This window comes from Castor canadensis, chromosome 1 (assembly GCF_047511655.1).
Source record: "Castor canadensis chromosome 1, mCasCan1.hap1v2, whole genome shotgun sequence".
Taxonomy (NCBI): Eukaryota; Metazoa; Chordata; class Mammalia; order Rodentia; family Castoridae; genus Castor; species Castor canadensis.
The window spans coordinates 94637098-94659073 of NC_133386.1; the positions used below are offsets into that span (position 1 = coordinate 94637098).

General features: G+C 39.6%; 1 protein-coding gene across 1 annotated transcript; it reads right to left on the reverse strand.

Moving 5' to 3' along the window:
• Window positions 1–9333: 9333 nt before the first annotated feature.
• Window positions 9334–21839, reverse strand: Sdhaf4 (succinate dehydrogenase complex assembly factor 4). Its single transcript, XM_020178211.2, has 4 exons — window positions 21736–21839; window positions 19654–19844; window positions 16920–17069; window positions 9334–9762 (listed from the first exon to the last, which is right to left on the reverse strand). Exons 1-4 carry the CDS (start codon window positions 21837–21839, stop codon window positions 9653–9655), a joined length of 555 nt encoding a protein of 184 aa, XP_020033800.2. The 3' UTR covers window positions 9334–9652.
• Window positions 21840–21976: the final 137 nt, after the last annotated feature.

Below are 21976 nucleotides of genomic sequence, written 5' to 3' on the forward strand. Positions count from 1 at the left end.
CATGATTATGTAATATTGCTAACTTTTTACCCAGGCAGGCTGCTGTAGTTATGTATCTTTTCTGAAGTTATTAATAACTGTTTTATTTTCATAGTGTTCTATGTGCCTCATTCTCCACATTTGTCAAATGTTTACATGATCCTTCTAGTCCTCATGCATATTCAGTAGCAGGTAGCTTCCGGTCCTTGTCTCTGGCGCTGCCCTCCCACACACCTCTGGCTTCCCACTCCTGTCCTAATTGTTCTCTGCGGGGCTGCTCAGCGGGGTCCTGCACCTCTCCTTCACACAATACCTGTGTTTCTGATGCATTATTCCCTTTTGGCTTATGTCATTTTTTGGTTAAGCATGTTCTTCAGTAGTTTCCTGAGATCAAATGTGTGGGAATAAAGATTTTGGTTTTTTTTTCTCCCAGTCCTTGCTATCTGAAAACATTTATTCTATCCTCATACCTGATTGAGGGGGATAGAACCCTATGTTCACACTTGGACAGGGGAGCCTGGCTGTAACTTATCCTAAATTAAAAATTACCCTAAAGTTTCTATCAGATTGCTTTACTTTTAGACCATCAGATTTTTATAATTTATTTTATGCCATCCAGCGTCCTATGAGGAAACTTGGAACCATTTACTTTTCTATGTGGCATTTTTCTTTTCTTTGGAAGTTTTTTGATATTCTCTTTTTTCCTCATAGTCTGTTTCTTTCTTCTTCCCTCTCCCTCCCATTCTTTTTTTTCTTGCTGTTGGTGGTACTGGAGTTTGAACTCCAGGCTTTGCTGGGCAGGTGCTCTGTCATGTGAGTCATGCCACCAGCCCTTTTATGCCTTAGTTATTTTTTTCAGATAGGGTCTTGCACTTTTGCCTTAGACTGTGATATTCCTATGCATGTCTTCCGCATATCTGGGATTACAGAGAGAACCACCACAACCAGCTTATTGGTTGAGATGAGGTTTCACAAACCTTTTGCCAGGGCTGGCCTTGACTTGCAATTCTCCTAATCAATTTCTGCCTCCCAAGTAGGTGGGATTACAGGTGTGAGCCACCACGGTAGGCCTAATCTGCAATTTCATGAATTGGAGTATTATTGAGCTCTTTAGTCCATTAATACATCCTTTGATTCTGCTAAATAGTCTTACATCGATTCTCTAATTCCTGTTTATCTTTCTGGCACTGCTATTAGTTACTGAGGAAGGGATTATTACATGGGTTGGGGTCAATTAGCTCCAGATTTACAAAGAAAAGAAGGTTAGAATCCAAGAATGAAACAAAACGCTACACAACTGGTTGAGGCACAAAGACCTTGGCAGTCAGAGCTTATTGTAGGAAATTGAAACCTCACAATTTCTTCCAAACAGGAAGGGATTTAAGGGCTGGCGACATTTCTGATAGGTCCAATTAGGCAGAGTCTAGACTAGACTTCCAGGAATAACTCCAAGAAGATGGTCCTATGTGGGGAAGGGGAGATGTTTCACCTCTGCCGCAAGGACAAAGGTGGGGAATTAGTTTACTTAGGTACAACTGTCCAATGCAAGAACACCCTGCCACAGTTGCAACCCAGGAATCAGGAAGCTATCTTATGTGTGTCACTACTGCCATCGCCTCTTGACACAAAGCCAGGGACTAGACACTAGAGAGCTGCAGTAGCAAGTAAGCCAAAGTCTCTACAGCTGTACCAGTCAGGTGTAAAAACTAGCAGCAGGAAGAGATGGTCCTGCTTCACAACCCCGCTGAAACCCCAAGAGTCTCATCAACAGGATGTAGATTGGGCTCAGCACCCTCACTAGACATGTAGCTTCTTCTACAGGAAAGAAAAGCTCCCCAAAGAGTTGGAGAAGGACAAGGGCCAAGTCACCACAGCCACCGTGGTACAGATGGTAGTGTGACTTGTAGGAGGGAGGAGTTGCTGCAGTGATGTGGGTGAGGAGGGATGGTCAGTGTATTAGTTAGGTTCCCCAGGGAACTAGAACCAGCAGATTAGACAGAGATAAGCAAAGGGGCTTTATTATGGAAATTGCCTCGTGTGATTATGGAGGCTAAGAGGTTCCATTACATGTCGCCTGCAAGCTGGAGAACCAGGAAGCTAATGGTGTAATCCTTCCTGAGAACATGGAGGAGAGGGGTGTAGTTCCCTAAATCCGCAACTCTGATTGTGCTCCAGGCAGAAAGTGGATGTCCACTTCCAGGACAGACAGCAAACTCGCCCTTCCTGGTCTTTTTGTTCTGTCAGGTTCTGAAAGGGCAGATCTTCTTTACCCAGGCTACTGACACAAGTGCTAATCTTTTCCAGACTCCCCCTCACAGACACGCCCGGCAGTAATGCTTTCTCAGCTCTCTGGCTGACCAGTCTAGTTCACACCTAAACTTAACCATCACAGGCAGGATTAATTAGCTGGAGAAGTATTAAATGTGTTGTGAAAGGGCTTTTCTACTTTGAAGTAGAGAAGGCATTTCACTTTTTAAATGTATACCTAGCCTATTCCACAAAGCTGGAGGAAAATGGAAGAGACTGTAATGGTAGAAAAGGGCAGGCAGGACTCTAAGCAGCACTAAATTACTTAAAACTTGAAATAAAAAGATTTAGATTATTTTAAAAGCCTGGTTGACGTTGGTATACAGGTAAGGATGATAGCGGGTTGTGACGCACATAATCAAGGGTTCAGATTTAATATGAGACAACCCACTCAGACATGTGTGAGCAGCAGAATGGGAATGAGAGAATAACTACAAAACAAAATCTTGTATATTTTTAAAATAAGGAATCTTGCTAAGTCACTGAGAAATAAGACAAAACATAAAACTCTTCTGGCAAACAAAGAACTCAATTTTATATACTTTTAAAGTTGTAGAAGTCAATTTTAATAGTGACCTCCTATGCTAGGGAATATACAATGTTTAAAAATAATGGTTATAGTCCATCACATCTCAGTTTATAAGTTTGGAAAAAAAAACCCCACACACAAAGGGGCTATTTAAAGAGAAGCTTTGCAACAAGTGGTCCGTGGTTTTTCCTTGTGCATATTTTCAGTTTCCAGTACTTTTTTTTGCAGTACTGGAATTCGAACTCACGAGCTTTACACATTAGGTAGGTGATCTATTGCTTGAGTCATGCATGCCTCCAGCCCTTTCTGCTCTCTTTATTTTGGAGACAGCTTCTTGCTTTTTGCAGCCATCCTGGACTGCAATTCTATTTTATGCTTCTCCCCATAGGGATGACAGGCGCACACCACCATACTCAGCTTTTTTCTGTTGAGATGGGGTCTTGTGAATTTTTCTGCTTGGGCTGGTCTGGAACCATGATCTTGTGGACCTCAGGCTCCTGTGCATAGCTAGGATGACAGGCATGCACCACCATGCCCAGCTATTGGTTGAGAAGGGATCTTGAGAATTTTTTGCCCAGACTGTCCTCAAACTGTGATCCTCCCAATCTCAGCCTCCCAAGTAGCTAGAATTACAGGCATGAACCACGGTTGCCTGGCTGCAATACTATCCTAAGTTACTTTAAAGGCACTGTTGATTTTCATCTCCTTCTCACACCAGCATCAACAACAAACTCCCTTCCAATCTATCCATGATTCCTTTCACTAGTAGTAGCTAGTTAGGAGTACTTGAGGTTTCAGGTCTTCAGACAAGATTCCGTTTGCTGAAAACTAAGTTAGAAATACAATTCCTAAATCTATCTAGATCTTGTTGTAAAAGAAAGTTGGATGTTGGGCTGGAGGAGTGGCTCAAGTGGTAGAGTGCCTGCCTAGCAGGCATGAGGCTTTGAGTTCAAGACCTAGTACTTTCAAAAAAAAAAAAAAGTAGGACATTACACAATTTTAAGTAATTTCATAATTAATTAATTACTCTTCATATTCATTAACCAATGCTGTGTTAAAAGAATGAGAATAAATTATAGGCTGAAATGCTATCTCTATGGAACCATTCTCCGCAGGAGCAGAAATAAGGAAACATTAACATTTTAAGGATTTTTTTGTGTCTGCACCATTTTTTGTTTTGTTTTGTTTGTGGCACGAGGGATTGGTCCCAGGGTCTCTGCTCTACCACTTGAGCTACATCCCTAGCCCTTTCATTTTTACTTTTTGAGCTAGGGTCTTGCTAACTTTGCTGGGGTTGGCTTGAACTCACAGTCCTCCATCCTCTGTCTCCCAAGTAGCTGGGATTATAGGTATGCACAACCAACTCCAAAAATTTTGAACATCATTTCTACATCTGATAGTTCCACCAAAATGCTTTGCTAATGTCAGGCTTTGATGAACTGTACATAATGTTGAGCTTGGCTTCCAGAAGACTATCAAAATGCTGTATATAACCCCCAAAGCCACAATTAATAAACCCATTAATTTTTTTAACTTAATTTGCAATCCAGATTTGGGTATTATTCATGTTGCTGGCAAATCATTATTTTTTTTTTCTTTTATTATTCATATGTACATACAAGGCTTGGTTCATTTCTCCCCCCTGCCCCCACCCCCTCCCTTACCACCCACTCCACCCCCTCCCGCTCCCCCCCAATACCCAGCAGAAACTATTTTGCCCTTATCTCTAATTTTGTTGTAGAGACAGTATAAGCATTAATAGGAAGGAACAAGGGGTTTTGCTGGTTGAGATAAGGATAGCTATACAGGGCATTGACTCACATTGATTTCCTGTGCGTGGGTGTTACCTTCTAGGTTAATTCTTTTTGATCTAACCTTTTCTCTAGTACCTGTTCCCCTTTTCCTATTGGCCTCAGTTGCTTTTAAGGTATCTGCTTTAGTTTCTCTGCATTAAGGGCAACAAATGCTAGCTAGTTTTTTAGGTGTCTTACCTATCCTCACCCCTCCCTTGTGTGCTCTCGCGTTTATCATGTGCTCATAGTCCAATCCACTTGTTGTGTTTGCCCTTGATCTAATGTCCACATATGAGGGAGAACATACGATTTTTGGTCTTTTGGGCCAGGCTAACCTCACTCAGAATCATGTTCTCCAGTTCCATCCATTTACCAGCGAATGATAACATTTCGTTCTTCTTCATGGCTGCATAGAATTCCATTGTGTATAGATACTACATTTTCTTAATCCATTCGTCTGTGCTGGGGCATCTTGGCTGTTTCCATAACTTGGCTATTGTGAATAGTGCCGCAATAAACATGGATGTGCAGGTGCCTCTGGAGTAACAGTCTTTTGGGTATATCCCCAAGAGTGGTATTACTGGATCAAATGGTAGATCGATGTCCAGCTTTTTAAGTAGCCTCCAAATTTTTTTCCAGAGTGGTTGTACTAGTTTACATTCCCACCAACAGTGTAAGAGGGTTCCTTTTTCCCCGCATCCTCGCCAACACCTGTTGTTGGCGGTGTTGCTGATGATGGCTATTCTAACAGGGGTGAGGTGGAATCTTAGCGTGGTTTTAATTTGCATTTCCTTTATTGCTAGAGATGGTGAGCATTTTTTCATGTGTTTTCTGGCCATTTGAATTTCTTCTTTTGAGAAAGTTCTGTTTAGTTCACTTGCCCATTTCTTTATTGGTTCATTAGTTTTGGGAGAATTTAGTTTTTTAAGTTCCCTGTATATTCTGGTTATCAGTCCTTTGTCTGATGTATAATTGGCAAATATTTTCTCCCACTCTGTGGGTGTTCTCTTCAGTTTAGAGACCATTTCTTTTGATGAACAGAAGCTTTTTAGTTTTATGAGGTCCCATTTATCTATGCTATCTCTTAGTTGCTGTGCTGCTGGGGTTTCATTGAGAAAGTTCTTACCTATACCTACTAACTCCAGAGTATTTCCTACTCTTTCTTGTATCAACTTAAGAGTTTGGGGTCTGATATTAAGATCCTTGATCCATTTTGAGTTAATCTTGGTATAGGGTGATATACATGGCAAATCATTATTAATTGCTAAATATTGCTATTACAAAGTTTTCTCACTGCACACTATTCTATTCATCCAATGAACATTTGTTTTTTTGGCGGGGTATGTCTTTAGGCTTGCTCTTACAAGTTTCATAATAGATACTACATTTTGAACTATCTAAGTCCCAGAAACTGATATCAAAGTAGGAAAAAAGCTGGACATAACTGAATTCAACCCAAACAGCAAATATGAACAAGACTCCATGCTATAAGCCTTGCACATAAAATCTCAAACTATAATTTCTCAGAAACCCCCAAGCAATGTAAAATTAAAGTGCTTAAAGTATGATTATACTAGAAAAAGCCACAAGCTTTGTGTGACATTTTATGAAACCTTGTCTGTAAGTTGTTCTTTTTTGTTTGTTGTTTGTTTTTGAGACAGAGTCTCACTATGCAGCCCAGGCTGGACTGGACTCAGTCTTCCTGCCTCTGCCACATGTGCTGAAGATGACAGGTATGTGCCACCCTCCTTGGTTCCTGTAAGTTGTTCTTTACCTCTAGTTTGACTCTTAGGACCTACTCAACTACTCAACACCAGATACATATGAACCACTTGCTTACACATAATGAAGCATTTAAACTGAATCACTGTGAAAGGCTGAAGATACAAACAGTATTTGTAGCAACCCTAGAGGAGACTCAGATCATTTTGTTTTGTGGTTAATACCTGTTCGTGTTGCTGGAGCCTGACTAACTGACCTAAGCATGCAAACAAAAACCTGCATCACCAGGTCCCAGATTCCAGAAAGAGGGAGAGCCAAAGCAAATTCCTGAGGAATACATGGACCATAAGCAACTCTCATTTACCTCTGAGATTCTGAGCACAATTGATAAAGAATGATGATGAAGAGATTTAAATTGTCATTATAAAAATTTATCTGTGTAAATTTGGGTTCTCTAAGAAACAGATGGCAAGATGTGATTAAATCTGAAAGTTTCATTGCGGAGCCATCTATAAACTATAAAAGGCATGCTTCTGACACCAGGCAGGGTCTGACACCAATGAAGGGGAGAATGAAGGAAAGGAAGATAGAGTGGGAAGTCTGAGACTCTTAGTCTCAGTACTAAGAAACTTCTGGGCAGGCTAATGGGAAGTCCTTCAGCCAATGTAGCCCATCAGGGTAATGAGGCAGCATTCATATTCACAGCCCTCCCATACTCATTTGTTGGCTGGAGAAGTAGGAGCACAGTGGTGAATCCCACAGGGTAGCAGATGGGGTCTGAATCAACTCTGCTTCCCATACAAGATTCAAGTGATGTATTTCCATGGCTGCTACATCATCTTTTCTAAGTACCAAATTGATAGTCTTCAAGCTCTTTCATTAAAGTTTGAAGGACATAAAGACCACAAATAATTTTATGCCACCAATTTTACCTACGATAGTTGACATCTGTCACAAAACATGTTACTATGAACAGAAGCTAATAATTCTATTAAGACTTTGGCTGTATGTATTTTCTACTTGCTTTTAAATTAGCATATATTAGTTTATGGGGTGTACGTATTTCCTTGTGACATTTGCATATGTGCTTACAATATGTCTTAGATTCACCCCACTCCGTCATTCTCCTTCATCCCTACTTCCCTCTTCTTAGAACAATTTCAACAGGTTTCATTTTTTAATTTTCATATGTGTTATACTTGCTTTTGAAGTACATGCATTTTCTTCTCTATAACACATCATAATGACTAGTATAGGGTTTTTGTTGCCTTTTAATATACAATACAAAATAATTTTTAACATGGTATTTTTGGAATGCTAACTTCAAAAACTTTCACTAAGTTGGGCTAATTAGGCTGACTAAATTATAGACTATTTTAAAGAAGAAATGTGGTTCTTAGCAGCATGGACAGTTAACTACAAGGAGAACAAATGTTGAGTCAGAGATGACAACTGATATAAAGACAACCAACAAGTCCTAATTAGCACATTTGTTTCTAGAGAGAACACATTTTTAAAAGTTTATTCTCTTAAATAAGTCTTCTCACAGTTTTCTAAAATTATCAGCCCACTGCTTTCTGTCTTCTATAGGTTCTGCAAACCACTTCATCTAGGGGATTCAAGTACAACCTTGGGGATGAAGGTCCAACTTCTGCTGAGGCCACAAGACAAACAGCAAAAGGATGCCTTAGCGAAGCCCAGCAGTTCTGTTCTCCTTTCATTTCCGATCTGTAAACTGGACTTGACTTTTCCTGACCCAGTTATCAAAAGGCCACAAGGTAGAAGCTTTTGAGTCATCAAATCAGACTAAGCTGACTCATTCCATCTCCTGCTTTTCTCACATTTTTATATCTGAATTTTATGTTTCACAAACTAATATACATTTCAGTTCAGCTCACCCATGCAAGTAATTTTTAACTAATTACTTAACTAAGTACTTTTTAACTAATGATTTTAATTTTTAACTAAATACTTAACTATTTTTTAACTAATGATTTTTAATGTTGTACTCATATGAAACTATTTTAACTCAAGTATTTCCAATTTTTGTTTTTATTCTTTACCCCAGGAAGCCTAGGGACTTGGAAAAGCACACTCATGATGTAAGGACAGCTAACACTGAGAGGTATAAACTGTTTCAAGTGGCTTACATACTGGGATGGTTTTGTGTCCATTTGAATAGGCCACAGGGTACCCAGATTAAACATGTTTCTGGATGTGTCTATGAGGACATTTCTGAATGAGATTAACATTTATTGCAATTTTTTGAGGGGAGTGTGTCTTGCTACGTTGCAAACTCATAGGCTCAAAGTCTTAGGCTCAAGAGATCATTCCATTTCAGCCTCCCAAGTAGCCAGGACTACAGGCACCTACTATACTTCTTTTGACATTAACATTTGAATTGGTAGACTCAGTAAAGTAGCCTGTCCTCCCTAGTGTAGTAGGGCATCATGCAATCCAATGAGTATTTGAATAGGACAGAAGGAAGAAGAAGGAAGAATTTACACCACCCAGCCCCCATGTGAGCCAGGGCATCTCATCACTTCTCTTCCTCTCAGACTGGATTTATATAATCAGCTCCCATGGTTCTCAGGCCTCTGGACATAGACTGAATCACACTACTGGCTTTCTTGGATTTCCAACTTGCAAATGGCAGACCAAGGGACTTCTTAGTCTCTACAACTGTATAGCCAATTCCTCATTATAAATCTCCATCCGTCTCCCTCTCTCTTTCTCTACCACATACTACTGGTTCTCTTTCCCAACTGCCGTATGAGGTAGAATTATTTACCTCCAATTTACACAAAAGAATACTGAAGCACAGAGAAGTTTAATAACTTACCAAAGGTTATACTGATAGTTAAGTAGGAGGATAAAGATTTGAATTTAAGTAGTTTGGCTCGAAGTTAAATTTTTTTTTTGTCATTTGTGGCTATCTCAAAGTGTAATGCATTATTTAACTCACATTTTAAAAGCTACTACCATGTAGCCCACAACAGCACAATCATTTAAATAAATTATTTTATTTACATGTACATTTTATAAGCAACTGAGTAATTCAAATGGAAAAATGCTGAAATAAAGGTTTGGAGCTCTAATCATACACTACACACCCCAATATATTTAAGAGTTAACATGTGCTAATATAAAAATATTTTCCCTTTCCTAATTTATAGCAGCATATTTTCTTCTAAAGCCATCATATATATTTTTTTAAACACATGATAGGAATGAGAAGATGACTTAAAGGATATAAATAATCTGAAATAAGTAATTAAGATGTACATATTCAGAAAAAATACTGAAGTTAAAGAACATGTATTTAAAAATCAATACAGCGTCCTTTTCGTTCCCAATCTCCGTATCGGGTAGGTTCTGGGCCCCTGGGTCCACCTTTTTCTTTGGTAACTGGATTAATATCATCTGGAAATCCTAAGGAAAGACAGAAGACATAAAGTAGTCAATAGAGATGGGAGAAACAATATGGCCCATTTTGAAGGCAGGACTTCATAATAGGCTAGGTATGACTGGCCAGGTTATTACGTAGTGTTTAAATGAACTGTAAATCTGGTTCTATTTCCCAAGTTTGAAAAATCACTTGTAGCATGCAGTTTTTACATTCAATCAATGATATCATCAACATTAATAACAATCCTTGGAGAGCTTTCAGGTCCCAGTCTAGAGAGTAGCTTTGCATCTGTTACTGGACCTAAGCAGAAGGAAAGGAGCATACAGAACACAGTGCCAACTCATGGAACTTGGAAGGTTTTGACACAAAGGATATTTTGAAGGAATAACTGTGACTCAGTATCTCCATTTTTTTTTTTTACCAATAAAATGGACAGAATAATTTCAGCTGCCTTAAGGTGTTGAAAATTAAGTAAGATGATGCACGTAAAGAGTCTAACACAGTGCCAGATACATAGGATGCTGATGAATGTTAGCTATTGTTCCTATCATAGGGCTTTGGCTTCAGCAACTGGTTAGCCAGTACTGACATTTATGGACATAATTGCAAAGATTATGTGTTGTACTCTGTGTTCACAGCAGAAATCCCCATCATAAGTTAGGTCAAATTTTAAGCTGTTTATTTAACTATTTTTTTCAAATGGGGTCTCACTATATTCCTTACGCTGGCCTCAAAACTCCTGGGCTCAAGTGATTCGCCTACCTCAGCCTCCTGTAGCTGGGATTACAGGCATATACCACCATACCCAGCTCTCAATTCTGGGCACTTTATATATATTAACTCATTTAATTGTCATAATAATTGTATGAGACAGGAAGAAATGGTGTACCCATTTTAGAGATGAGAAAATGAGACACAAAAAGCTAAGAAAGTTGCTTAATGTCACACAGTTACTAATTGGTAAAATGAGTCTGAATTCAGACACTTTGACTGCAGATTTGCTCTCTGCCCACCCACTGCACTACTATGTACAGAGAGAAAATGGGAGAGCAATCACTATGAAAAAGAATTCTTCAGTTTTTCTTTTTAGGTACTGGGGTTTGAACTCAGGGCCTTGGCATGCTAGATAAGTACTCTACCACTTGAACCATGCTGCCAGCCCTTTTGGCTTTAGTTATTTTTCAGGTAGGATTTTACATTTTTTTTTGCTCTGTCAGCCTGGATCACCATCTTTATACCTATGGCTTTCAGTGTAGCTGGAGTCACAGGTGTGCCCCACCACCCCAGTTTGTTTTGTTTGTTTTTTAAGATGGGGGTCTTACTAATTTTTTGCCTGGATTGGACTCTAACTACAATCTCCTGATCTCTACCTCCCAAGTAGCTGGAATTACAGGTGAAAACCACCACACTTGGCTTATAGAACCTCAATTCTTAAACAGTCTCTTTCGAAAACTAAAAGACCATTTCCAAAATCATGTAGCCCCTCCCCAGACAAAAGATACAGAATTTATCTTGGAAAATTCAAAATATTTCTTCATGCTTTTATTTTTGCTCTACTATGAAAATAGCTCTCCCACATCCTCGTCATCATTCTGTTCTCTAAAGTAGTCTGGGCTAGAGCTGAGTGGGCACGGTGGCTCACTCCTATAATCCTGGCTAGGCAGAAGAGAGCCATAGGAGGATCGCGGTCTGAGGCTAGCCCCAGGAAAAAGTTTGAGATCCTATTTGAAATATAAATAAAAACAAAATGGGATGGAGATATGGCTCAACATATGGCCCTGAGTTAAAACCCCAGTACATCAAGGAAGGGAGGGAGCGAGGCAGGGAGGGAAGAAGAGGCAAGAAAAGAAGGGAAGGGAAGGAGGAAGGAAGGAAGGAAGGAAGGAAGGACTCTGTAACTCTTTCCTACTATGACTTCCCCTGAGGCCTTTCTAAAATAAGTTTGTCTGTCTTCTCCATCTCTGGGACTCTCTGGGTATGTTATTATTTGGGACTACAGACAGAGTGTTACTTTCTCATAGTCTAGAGGCTGAAAATCCAAGGTAAGTGTGCTGGCATGGTCAGGTTCTCCTGAGGGCCCTCTTTTCAGTTTGTAGACAGCGCCTTCTTGCCGTGTCCTCACATGGTGGAGAGGGAGACAAATAAGCTTTCTGCTGTCTCTTCTTATAATGGCACTATTTCCATCATGAGAGCCCCACTTTCATGAGTTCATCTAATCCTAATTATCTCCCAAAGGCCCCTTCTCCAAATACATCCCATTAGGAGTTAGGATTTCAACGTGCTAGTTTTAAGGGACATGAGTAAGCCTACAGCACAAGGAAAAAAACAACTGGTTGAACTAGGTGTGGTGGGCTACTCAGAAAGGTGACTTGGGAGACAGCTTGAGCCCAGCAGTTCTAGGCTAGCCTGGGAAATATAGTGAGACCCTACATCCTAAAACAAACATACAGCCAAATCGAGATGTTTCTTTGCCTCACTGCACTGCTACTTTCATTCATATTCTGGATATTATTACAGACTTTCCTTTTTTGAATTCCACACCATTCAATTGTCCAATGCTTTTTCTCCAGTTTACAACAAAGTCATAAACTATTCTATCTTTTTTGATAGGATGAACATGTGGCTAAGTTTCATCTCTCCTCCATCATGCTTCATAATACCAATATCCACATTAGTGAATCATCACACACTGAGGCCAATGAAGTTCCCAATTCTTTCCTACTGATCCTCATCTTCACCTTTGCCATCCCTTTGGCCTTTGTTATCTCCACTACATTCCTTCTCTAACTGCCACACTCAAGTGTTTCTTGGTCACAACCTCCTATCTTTCCAATGCCCTTCTTCCTCACATTTAATTTTTACCCTCATTATAACTTGACAGTTTTCTGAAACTTTCAATTCTCACCATCACCACCCTGTTTCATACTCTTGGTGTTCCATTCTTAACCAACACAACAGTTTTCTCTAATTCTTTTTTCTGACTCATGTCTTCAGCTGAACCTGTACAGGATAAATTATCTTTCTAAAGCAGAATCTCTCTTCTACATTAGGCTAAATGAAGGAAGCTAGACACAAAACATACATGCTGTATTATTTCATTTATATAGAATCCCATAGAAAGCAAAACTACAGTGATAGAGACCAGATAAATGGTCTCGGGAGGAGGGGGGGATGGGACCGACTGCCAAAAGATACAATATAACTCTTTAGGGGAAAAAATGGTTTTATACTTTGCATTGTTTACATTACTGAAGACAATTGTTAAAATTTATGTGCTATATACTTTAGATGGGTGTATTTTATTACATGCAGATACTTGAATAAAGCTGATTAAAATAATCTCCATCCATACACATTTAGAGCTTCCCTCACAGCCGACTAAACAGAGCCCTTTTGCTGTAACCTGAAATTTCAGGCCCTCCCAGATTTTAGCTAAACCTATCTTTCCTAGCCTTATGTCCTACTAATCTACTATGCCTATTTTATGCTGAATCCAAAGAGGGAGATTAGCAATCTAGCATGTGTCATGTTCTGCTCAAAGTATTCCACTTCCATGACTATGTCACATTATGTTTGTACATTCACTTGCTGATGGAAAATTGGGATGTTTCTACCTTTTGGCTATTATGAGTGATGCTATGAACACTGAGTACACATCTATTTGTTCAAGTTCCTGTTTTCAATTCTTTTATATATCTAGGAATGCTAGATCATATAGTAGAACTCTATGTTTGAGTTTCTGAGGAAGGGCTAACCTGTTTCCTACAATGGTATACAATTTTCTGTAAGAAATGCGCAAGGGTTCCAATTTTTCCACATTCTTGACATCACTTATTATTTTCCAGATTTTTGATTATCACAGCCCTCATAGATGTGAAGTGATACACAATGGTGGTTTTGCTATAGATTTCCCTAATGATTAATGATGGTGAACATTTGTATATCTTATTTGAAGAAATTTCTACTCAAGTCCTTTGTTATATTTGAATTGGATTTTTCTTGTTATTAAATTGTGAGTTTTAAAATATATTCTGGATACCAATCCCATCAATATATAATTTGCAAATAGTCTTCAAGCCTGCTGGACCAGCACTCATCACTTGAGCCACACCCCTACTACTGTTTTTTTGCTTTCTTGATGATGTCCTTTGATGCAAGAAAATTCTTAATGTGAATGAATTCCAATTTATTTTGTTGTCTGTTCTTTTGATGTAATATATATGAAATCACTGCCAAGCCCAATGTCATGAAGATTTTATGTAATGTCTTCTATGAGTTTTACTTTTGGTTCTTCCGCCTGCACTGTCATATAAGTACTGCGCGCTAACCGATTGCACAACTGGAGCTCCATACTTTTGGTCCTTAAGTTTAGGCTTATGATACATTTTGAGTTAATTTTTATATGTGGTAAGGTTAGGACCCAACTTTATTCATTTGCATTTGGATATACAGTTTTCCTAGAACCTTTTATTAAAAAAGACTGCCTATTCCTCCACTAAATGATTTTGGCACCTTTATCAAAAATCAATTGAATATATATATGTGGGTTTGTTTCTGGACTTTCTGCTTTCTTCTTGTGTGATTTTCCCCTTTTTTGATTAAAATGATACTAATGTACTATCTTATAGTTCTGGAGGTCAGACACTTAATACAGTCTCAATGGCTAAAATTAGGGCATCACCAGAGCTGCACTCTGAAGGCACAGTTTCCCTTCTCTGCCTCTACAAGCTGCCCACACCCCTTGGCTTCTGGCCTCTCTTCATTGCTTTTGTTTTGTTTTCTTTATTTGTGGGGCTGGGGATGAACCCATGGCCTTGAACATGCTAGGCAAGTGCTCTGCCACTGAACTACAACCCTAACCCCCTTCCTCCATCTTTAAAGGCAGTAGTGTAGTATCTTCCAAGCTCTAGCTGTTATGGTTTGGCTCTGTTTTTACCCTCCAAAACTAGTTCCTATATGTAACAGCACTGAAAAGTGATGGGACTTCAAAAGTGATTGGTTGTTAAGAGAAATTAAGGCCTGCTCATGGAAGTGGGTTAATTCTCTTAGAACTAGATTAGTTAACAGAAGATAGGTCTGTCATAAGGTGAGGCTGCCTCTCTTGTTTTGTCTCTTTCCGATACACTCACTTGGCTTTCTACTTTTTCACTATGAGATGAAGCAGCATGAGGTGCCAAGATCATGTAAGCCAAAATAAACTTCTCTCCTTTATAAGCTCCCAGACTTAGGTATTCTGTTATAGCTCAGATACTCTGTTACAACAACTGATTCCTACTTATAAGGACTTTTGTAATTACACTGGCCATACCCAAGTAATCCAGGATATACTATGCATCTCAAGATTCTTAATTTAATCTTGTGTGATGTTTTAAGGAAATATGGATTTATCTGTTTAGCTATTACCACCAAAAAATATTTTACTTTTAGATTATGATAACTTTTAAAAGTCTCCCTCATCTTCATCTTGGCTAACTGGTCTGGTTATTGGGTTAGGCTTGCTAAAGTACTACAATTTGAAATATTTTACTGAATTAGAAAGTAATAAAAGTATTTAGATTCTAGAAAAACATCCAAACACAAGTCCCTGTATCCTCTACTGACATGTTTTGCCTAGGATGTATCACAGCATAGGGTTATGCCTTCATTTCACTTCAAAGTGTCAGATAAGGACAGCCTTGCCAAGGACTCAAAGTGGTAAGTTTACATTTATGCCATCTACAATTTTATTTTTTAAGTAGCTAAAATTGTATATGCTCTACAAGTCAAAGGTATAAAGGATATGAAATGAAAATAAAGTAGTACTTTTAAAAACAGAGCTTTATGTTTTTTATGTTTGGCACAAGTCAAGTTTTATATGTACTAACCACAAAATAGGGACTGGGGATACCATTCAGTGGCAGGGTTCTTGGCACTGGTGAGTCCCTAGGTTCAATCCCCAGAACCCAAAACAAAACAAACTAAATAAGGAAAATTAGTGTTTATTATATTGGCACCCCCAAAATCACTTTATTCTAAAACTACTCCTTTTTTCTCTAGCTACACTGCTACAGTGAGAACACAGCCTTCAAGTGTGACTCATCTAACTGGCCACTTTGTTAGCTGGGGACACTTGGTCCCAGATTGGCCTATAAATTTTCTTCTCAGGGAATTTATAGTTAGAAGAACTTCTAATCTCGGACTAGCTGCCCTCTCGAATTGAGTAGCTGCTAGGAGCAGTTACTTTCTACTCAGTGCACTGAGAAGCTAATTTGGAAACAGAAACCAACCAAGAATAGTGGTTAGAGACAAGAAGGAAGGACAATATCCTGGTTCCCACCTTTACCCTGATGACAATCTACTGTATCTTCTGCTATTAAAACTTTTTCCAGCAGCAAAGTCTAAGAAGTTTTGCTCAAGCTCATTTGTTCTGTATTAAATTTACATATTTTTTGTCATGTGAATAATAGGTACAAAAAATAAAGCAATCAAACCAAATAAAATTAAACAACTGTTATGGGCATAGAAACTTTTTTTTTGGTGGTACTGGGGATTGAACTCAGTGCCTTGTGATTGCCAGGCAGCCACTCTATCGTTTGAGCCACACACCCCACCCCTTTCTGCTTTATTTATTTTTTTGGATAGTCTTGCTTTATACCTGGACTGGCCTGGACAGTGGTCATCCTATTTATGTTTCCTGCATAGCTAGGATAATAGGTCTGTGCCACATACCCAGCTACTGGCTGAGATAGGGTCTTAGCAACTCTTTGCCAGGGCTGCCTTAAACCAAACCCTCCCCAGTAGCTGGTGTTATAGGCATGAGCCAACACACCCAGTCAAGAAATTCTTTTCAAAAGCACATAATAATGGTCAAAACAGTGATTTACTCATTACTGAATTATGCTTTACTGTTGCTAATAAAGAATTATAAGGTATTTAATTTCTTTTCTCAGTAAGTATTTTCCTTTTTTGCAGTACTAAGGTTTGAACTCAGGGCCTACACCTTCAGCCACTTCACCAATCCTTTCTCGTGTTAGGTTTTTTCGAGATTTGGCCTTGTGAACTATTTGCCCGGGCTAGCCTCGAACTTCGATCCTCCTGATCTCTGCCTCCTAAGTACCTAGGATTACAGGCATGAGCCATTGGCACCTAGCAAAACATTTTCTTAGATACGTCACAAATTGAGAGGCTCTCCTATACTCACTTTTCAGTGGCTCTTTCTCTAAACGGGAATCCTCTGGTGCATCAAAACGGCCTACTGGTAATTTTGGCTTCTTAAAGGATTGTTTGGCAGGCTCAAAAGTTCCTTGAGAAGAACTTACTGTCTTCCAACAATGATATAGAAGGGGTGATCCTACCAAAGTAGAGAAAGTAGAAAAAGAGGAGCTCTTCACTTATTTAAAAATGGAAATAGTTTTTACTTATTTGATTTTAGTTTATACATTCATATCTACCAAAAGTTCAACAGGTTACAGAAGTGGTAGGGTTCTGTCTAGCAAGTGTGAAGCCCAAAGTTCAAACCCCAGTACTGCCACTCCTCCCAAAACATAAAAAAGGCAAAAATGGACAGTAAAAATTCTTTATTCCACCCCTCTTTTCTAGACAGCTATTTCCTTCCCTTGAAGGCAACCAGTTACTAGGATGAAAAAAGAGCTATTTAAAATAGTTAACTATTATCAAAATTGTAGAAAACTTTAGAAAGCAGTGATTCTTATATAAAGTAGTGCCCAAATACCTGGAATCACACTATTAAAAGTAACTAAATAGGACTGGGGATGTCGCTCAGAGGTACAGTACTTGCCTAACATGCATAAGTCCCTGGGTTTGACCCCCCAGCCAAAAAAAAAAAAAAGTAACCTAGTATGAATTTTACAATATTTTTTGTATGTTGTCTTACAATAATGATATTTAATATTTAATTCTTTAGAACTCACAAGGGACTGTATTTAGTATTCTTATATTTAAATCTTAATCATGGTCCTTTCTTGTCAACTGAAAATTTTAAAATGTATTTGGCATCTGCGATGTGTAAACAAGGTCATTTTCTCTTTAGGTTTTAAAAAGAAAGTTAAACTTTCAGTAATGTGAAAGAGTTCTCCAACTCCTGGCTGAGATAATATTTTGTGAGGGCAAAACCTTGCAAAAAATGACCTCACGGGTAGAAGTTTTCAACTTTTGGGGGGGGTGGGGCTAGGGGTTAAACTCAGTTTCTTGCTTGGAAAACTGGTGCTCTATTATTTGGACCACACACCTCAGGTCCATTTTGCTCTGGTTATTTTGGAAGGGTGTGTAGGGGGGTGGGTGCTTCATGAAGTATTTGCCCTGACTGGTCAAAAAGCTTGATCCTCCTGATCTCAGCCTCCCAAGTAGCTAGGGATGTATCTAGAGGCCAGAATTCAAGGCGGCTCACACACTGAAAGAAGAAAGTGAACTGCACACAAAACCACCTGGGGGATCTTGTTAAAATGCAGATTCAGAATAGTTCAGGGTGGGGCCTAAGATTCTGCATTTTTTTACAAGCTCCCAGATGAGGCTCATGACATTGGCCCAAAAAGTAAGAAAGAAGAAAATCTCTACTGAAGGAAAAGAACGATCAAGGAAGGAAAAGTGTCTTTCTCACTTAGTGAAAAAAGCAGCCACTCTGAGATTCTAGGGCCAGTTGGCTGGCTACACCTGTGGTGAGGCCGTTTTACACACTTAGTGAATAGTACAAACCGTGAGCATCTTAATATAAAAAACACCAAGTCTAAAACTGGAGTGCTTCCAAATACATGGTAATGGCAGGAACAAATCCTTGGAGCAGAAATACTCTCTCAACCCATGTCTCGTGGAAGTACCACAGATTAAGATTCCCAGTAAAATAGCCAAGAACACAAATCATCACAAATGAGAGCCAGCAGGATCAAGAGAACAAAATTCTTCAGCAATTCCATTTCACATCACGGGTTACACACATAAAAATGTGTAGCAGGCAATCCTGGTGTTTGTGGAATTGCCCAAACGCCCACTGAGAATGGAAAATCTGTCACTCGCACGGTTAAACGAACAACTACATCACACTTTAATATGACTAGTCTCAAAACAGCGTAAGCTGAAATAAAACAAAAGAAATACAAACCGCATGGAAACATACGCCAAGGTCAAAAGCGTATGAAGTTACGCAACTGTAATACAAAGTACATAGCAATCCACAGTGGAAAGTCTGTTCTTAAATTGGATCAGTTCATAGACGTCATTTTGCTTCAAAACTTATACATGCACTACGTATGCTTTTGGTATCAAATATCTCATGATTGTTTAGTGAAAAAGGGATGTTGAATGAACACAAAATTTTAAGTTATTATCTTGGGAACTGGATGATGCGAAATTTTCGCTTTCTACAATATTCATGTCTGGACCACTTAAGATTTTTACCACGAGTAGGTAATATGTCTTTGAAAGAAATGATAAAAGAAATTTTAAAAATACATAAAAATAGGGCGACTTACGAAGGCAGTAAGTCTGTTCTCGACTAACAATTTCCCGGCCGTCACCACTGACGTTCCCTTTACCATGCTCCGTGGGATGCTAACTCAGTCACGGGCTGAGAAACGGTCCGACAGAACCGTTTTCAACATGCTGGTTTCTACTGAAAGCGTGCGTGATTCTTCTAATTATTACACGTGCCTTTGGCCCAATTGTGCACCTTTTCAATTTTTTAATGTTGAAAACGGCCGCCAATCCTTTCTGGTAAGTACGGCAGTCATCCCCACTAGCCGGGGAGCCCGCGCCGCGCGCACCCGGAGACCCCAGGACCCCGGACAGTACCGCGCGGCGCCCGGCGGCCGGGCCGCGGCGCCAGAGCCCGAGCCGACGCCCTCGCACGGCGGGACACACACGGAGCACCCGCGCACTCGTCACCCCATCCGCGACCTCGGCCCCGGGGCTGAGCGCCTTACTTGCGGTTCTCCACGCCCAGGCCGAAAAGCGACCAAGCGACCCGGCGAGACTGGATGCTGTCATGGCGCCGTCAGCAACGTTGCCGCAGGCGCAGCCGCTTGTGAGGGGCGGGCGCAGCCGCAGGCGCAGGCGCAGGCGCAGCCGCTTGTGAGGGGCGGGCGCACGCCGCTCTGGGGGGCGGGGCTCCTTGCTCAAACCCCGGAGTGCAGCTGCGTGTCAGCTCATCTCTGTCTTCCCCACACCACCGTCTCCAGACTCTAGTAATCGCCATTACACATAATATGTAAAATGGTAGTAGAGTTTATTAGGAAAGGAATTTAGGATAAAAGTAGGGAAGAAGTGGCAAAAAAGAGAGAACATTTCCTGTTCCCCATGCAGGATGCGGGAGTAAAGACTCCCTATTACACATTTTATAAACAAGTAGGATAGGAGCTTACAGGCTTCATACACAAAGGAGATTACCCTGATTTTTATCAGTACATATATTGAGATTTTACACTGTAACCACAAATATGTTTTGAAAGTTTGAGATGGAAATATTAAATACCGATTTCATCATACAACACGTGTACATGTGTCAAATTATCAGTGTACTCCATAAATTTGCACGATTAGAATAAGTAAAAATAAAACATCAAATTAATCTGTTTCCCCAAGTCGTTTTTGAAAATAAATTTTAGTAACTTCAAAATATATCCCAGCGTTTTACTATTAAAAACGCTGAGTAAAATCTTTATACATTAAAAAAAAAAAGCCTTCTACCGTCGTTAGCTAGATGTAAGAATAATTTCATTAATCTAGTACTCTTTCATTTATGTAGTATGTTCCTTTTATGTCATTCTTCCCGTCCTTTCAAGAGCTCCTAATTAGTCTGTTCTTGACCCACTGGCCAACTGACCTGAAAGGTGAGATTTTTCTAAAAAAATTATTGTACCGGGGATACACTGTGACATTTACAAAAATTCTTAGAATATATTGGATCCATCCCTTCCATCATTCTCCTTTAGCCCCCTCACTACATTCCTGGAATAGTTCCAACAGGTGACAGTTTTAAGTAAGGTACAGAGCAAGAGAACGTTCTCCACTTGGCGGTCCAGTGGAGCTGCCAGCTGCCCCAGCAGCTCCAGCGGTGTTCAGAGCATATGTGGCAGATTAAGCTGCTTCATGCAACCTGTGGCAAGTCTTTACAGAATTGCAGTGAACCACCCCTCCTCCCCACCAGAATTTTGTCTTTTAGAAAACTTCCTGGCTAGCTTTTGGGCCTTGGTAGTGTGTGACATCAGGTGTCTATACAATCTATTTCTTATAGATTGAGAGTTTCCTGGTCCTCCTAGATAATGAGCTCTTTTACTACGAGGTGGTGTATACTCAAGCAATCTTCATTGGCAGGTAGCTTACACTCCTGAAGTCACACTTTTTTTTGTGGTACTGGGGCTTGAGCTACTCCACCAGCCCTTTTTTGTGATGGGGTCTCTGCTGGCTTCGAACTGCGATCCTCCTGAGTAGCTAGGATGACAGGCTTGAGCCACCTGTGCCTGGCCTAAAGTCATACTTTTCACTCTTAGCTTTCTGGTGGCTGCCCTCAAATATTTCCAATAGGATAGCAGCATTGTTAGAGACTTGACAATTACCTCATTCATCAATGATTTAAATAGTGTATTATAGTTAAATGTAGATGCCGATAAGTTCTAAGAAATATTTATACATTTTTATATGGAAGATAATTTATATCATCCATGTGTAGAGCTTTTTAAACATCAACTTTACTTTCTAGGTAATGTGGCTGTGCAATATTTTTTAATTTTATCTTTTTACTTTTCTATTACTTTTTCATGTTTTGCTAATATTTCAGTGAAACTTTAAGTCCAAATGTATGTCTGATTGTTTATTATTGGCTTTCCATAATCCTTACATCAGACTACACCTGATTAGAGGCTGTTATTGCTAGAATAGCACGGGATTTTAAATTTTCTAATTTTGGGGTATTAGCTAGCTGACTATAAATTTTACTGTTAACATTTTACTGTGTTTTAACTGGAAATAAAATTATAGCTGCTGAAGTATATTTTTGAATCTAGTACCCGGGATTACAAGTATGTACCACCATGCCCGGCTGGTATGTTTTTGTATTTGGGTGAATTTTAGTAGAAGAACTGGTCCCATTTTCTACTTTGGAAGCTGCCATCTTTGATGCCTGATACCTGAGCACTGGCACAAAATCTTAAACTCAGTCAGCCGGACATTTCCACCAGATTTTGAATCTGGAGTGAGTGATGCATTACTGCTAGCAGAAGTATACATGATGTTCCAGCACTTAAGCTT

Excerpts from the sequence above, each read along its gene's own strand:
- Sdhaf4 (XM_020178211.2), bottom strand. The coding sequence starts at position 21,839 with ATGGCAGCTTCCAAAGTAGAAAATGGGACCAGTTCTTCTACTAAAATT. Across the intron at positions 19,845-21,735 it reads GTACATACTTGTAATCCCGG|CAAGGAGCCCCGCCCCCCAG; the intron begins GTACTAGATTCA and ends CCGGGGTTTGAG. Across the intron at positions 9,763-16,919 it reads AGAGAAAGAGCCACTGAAAA|GATTTCCAGATGATATTAAT; the intron begins GTGAGTATAGGA and ends GTCTTTCCTTAG.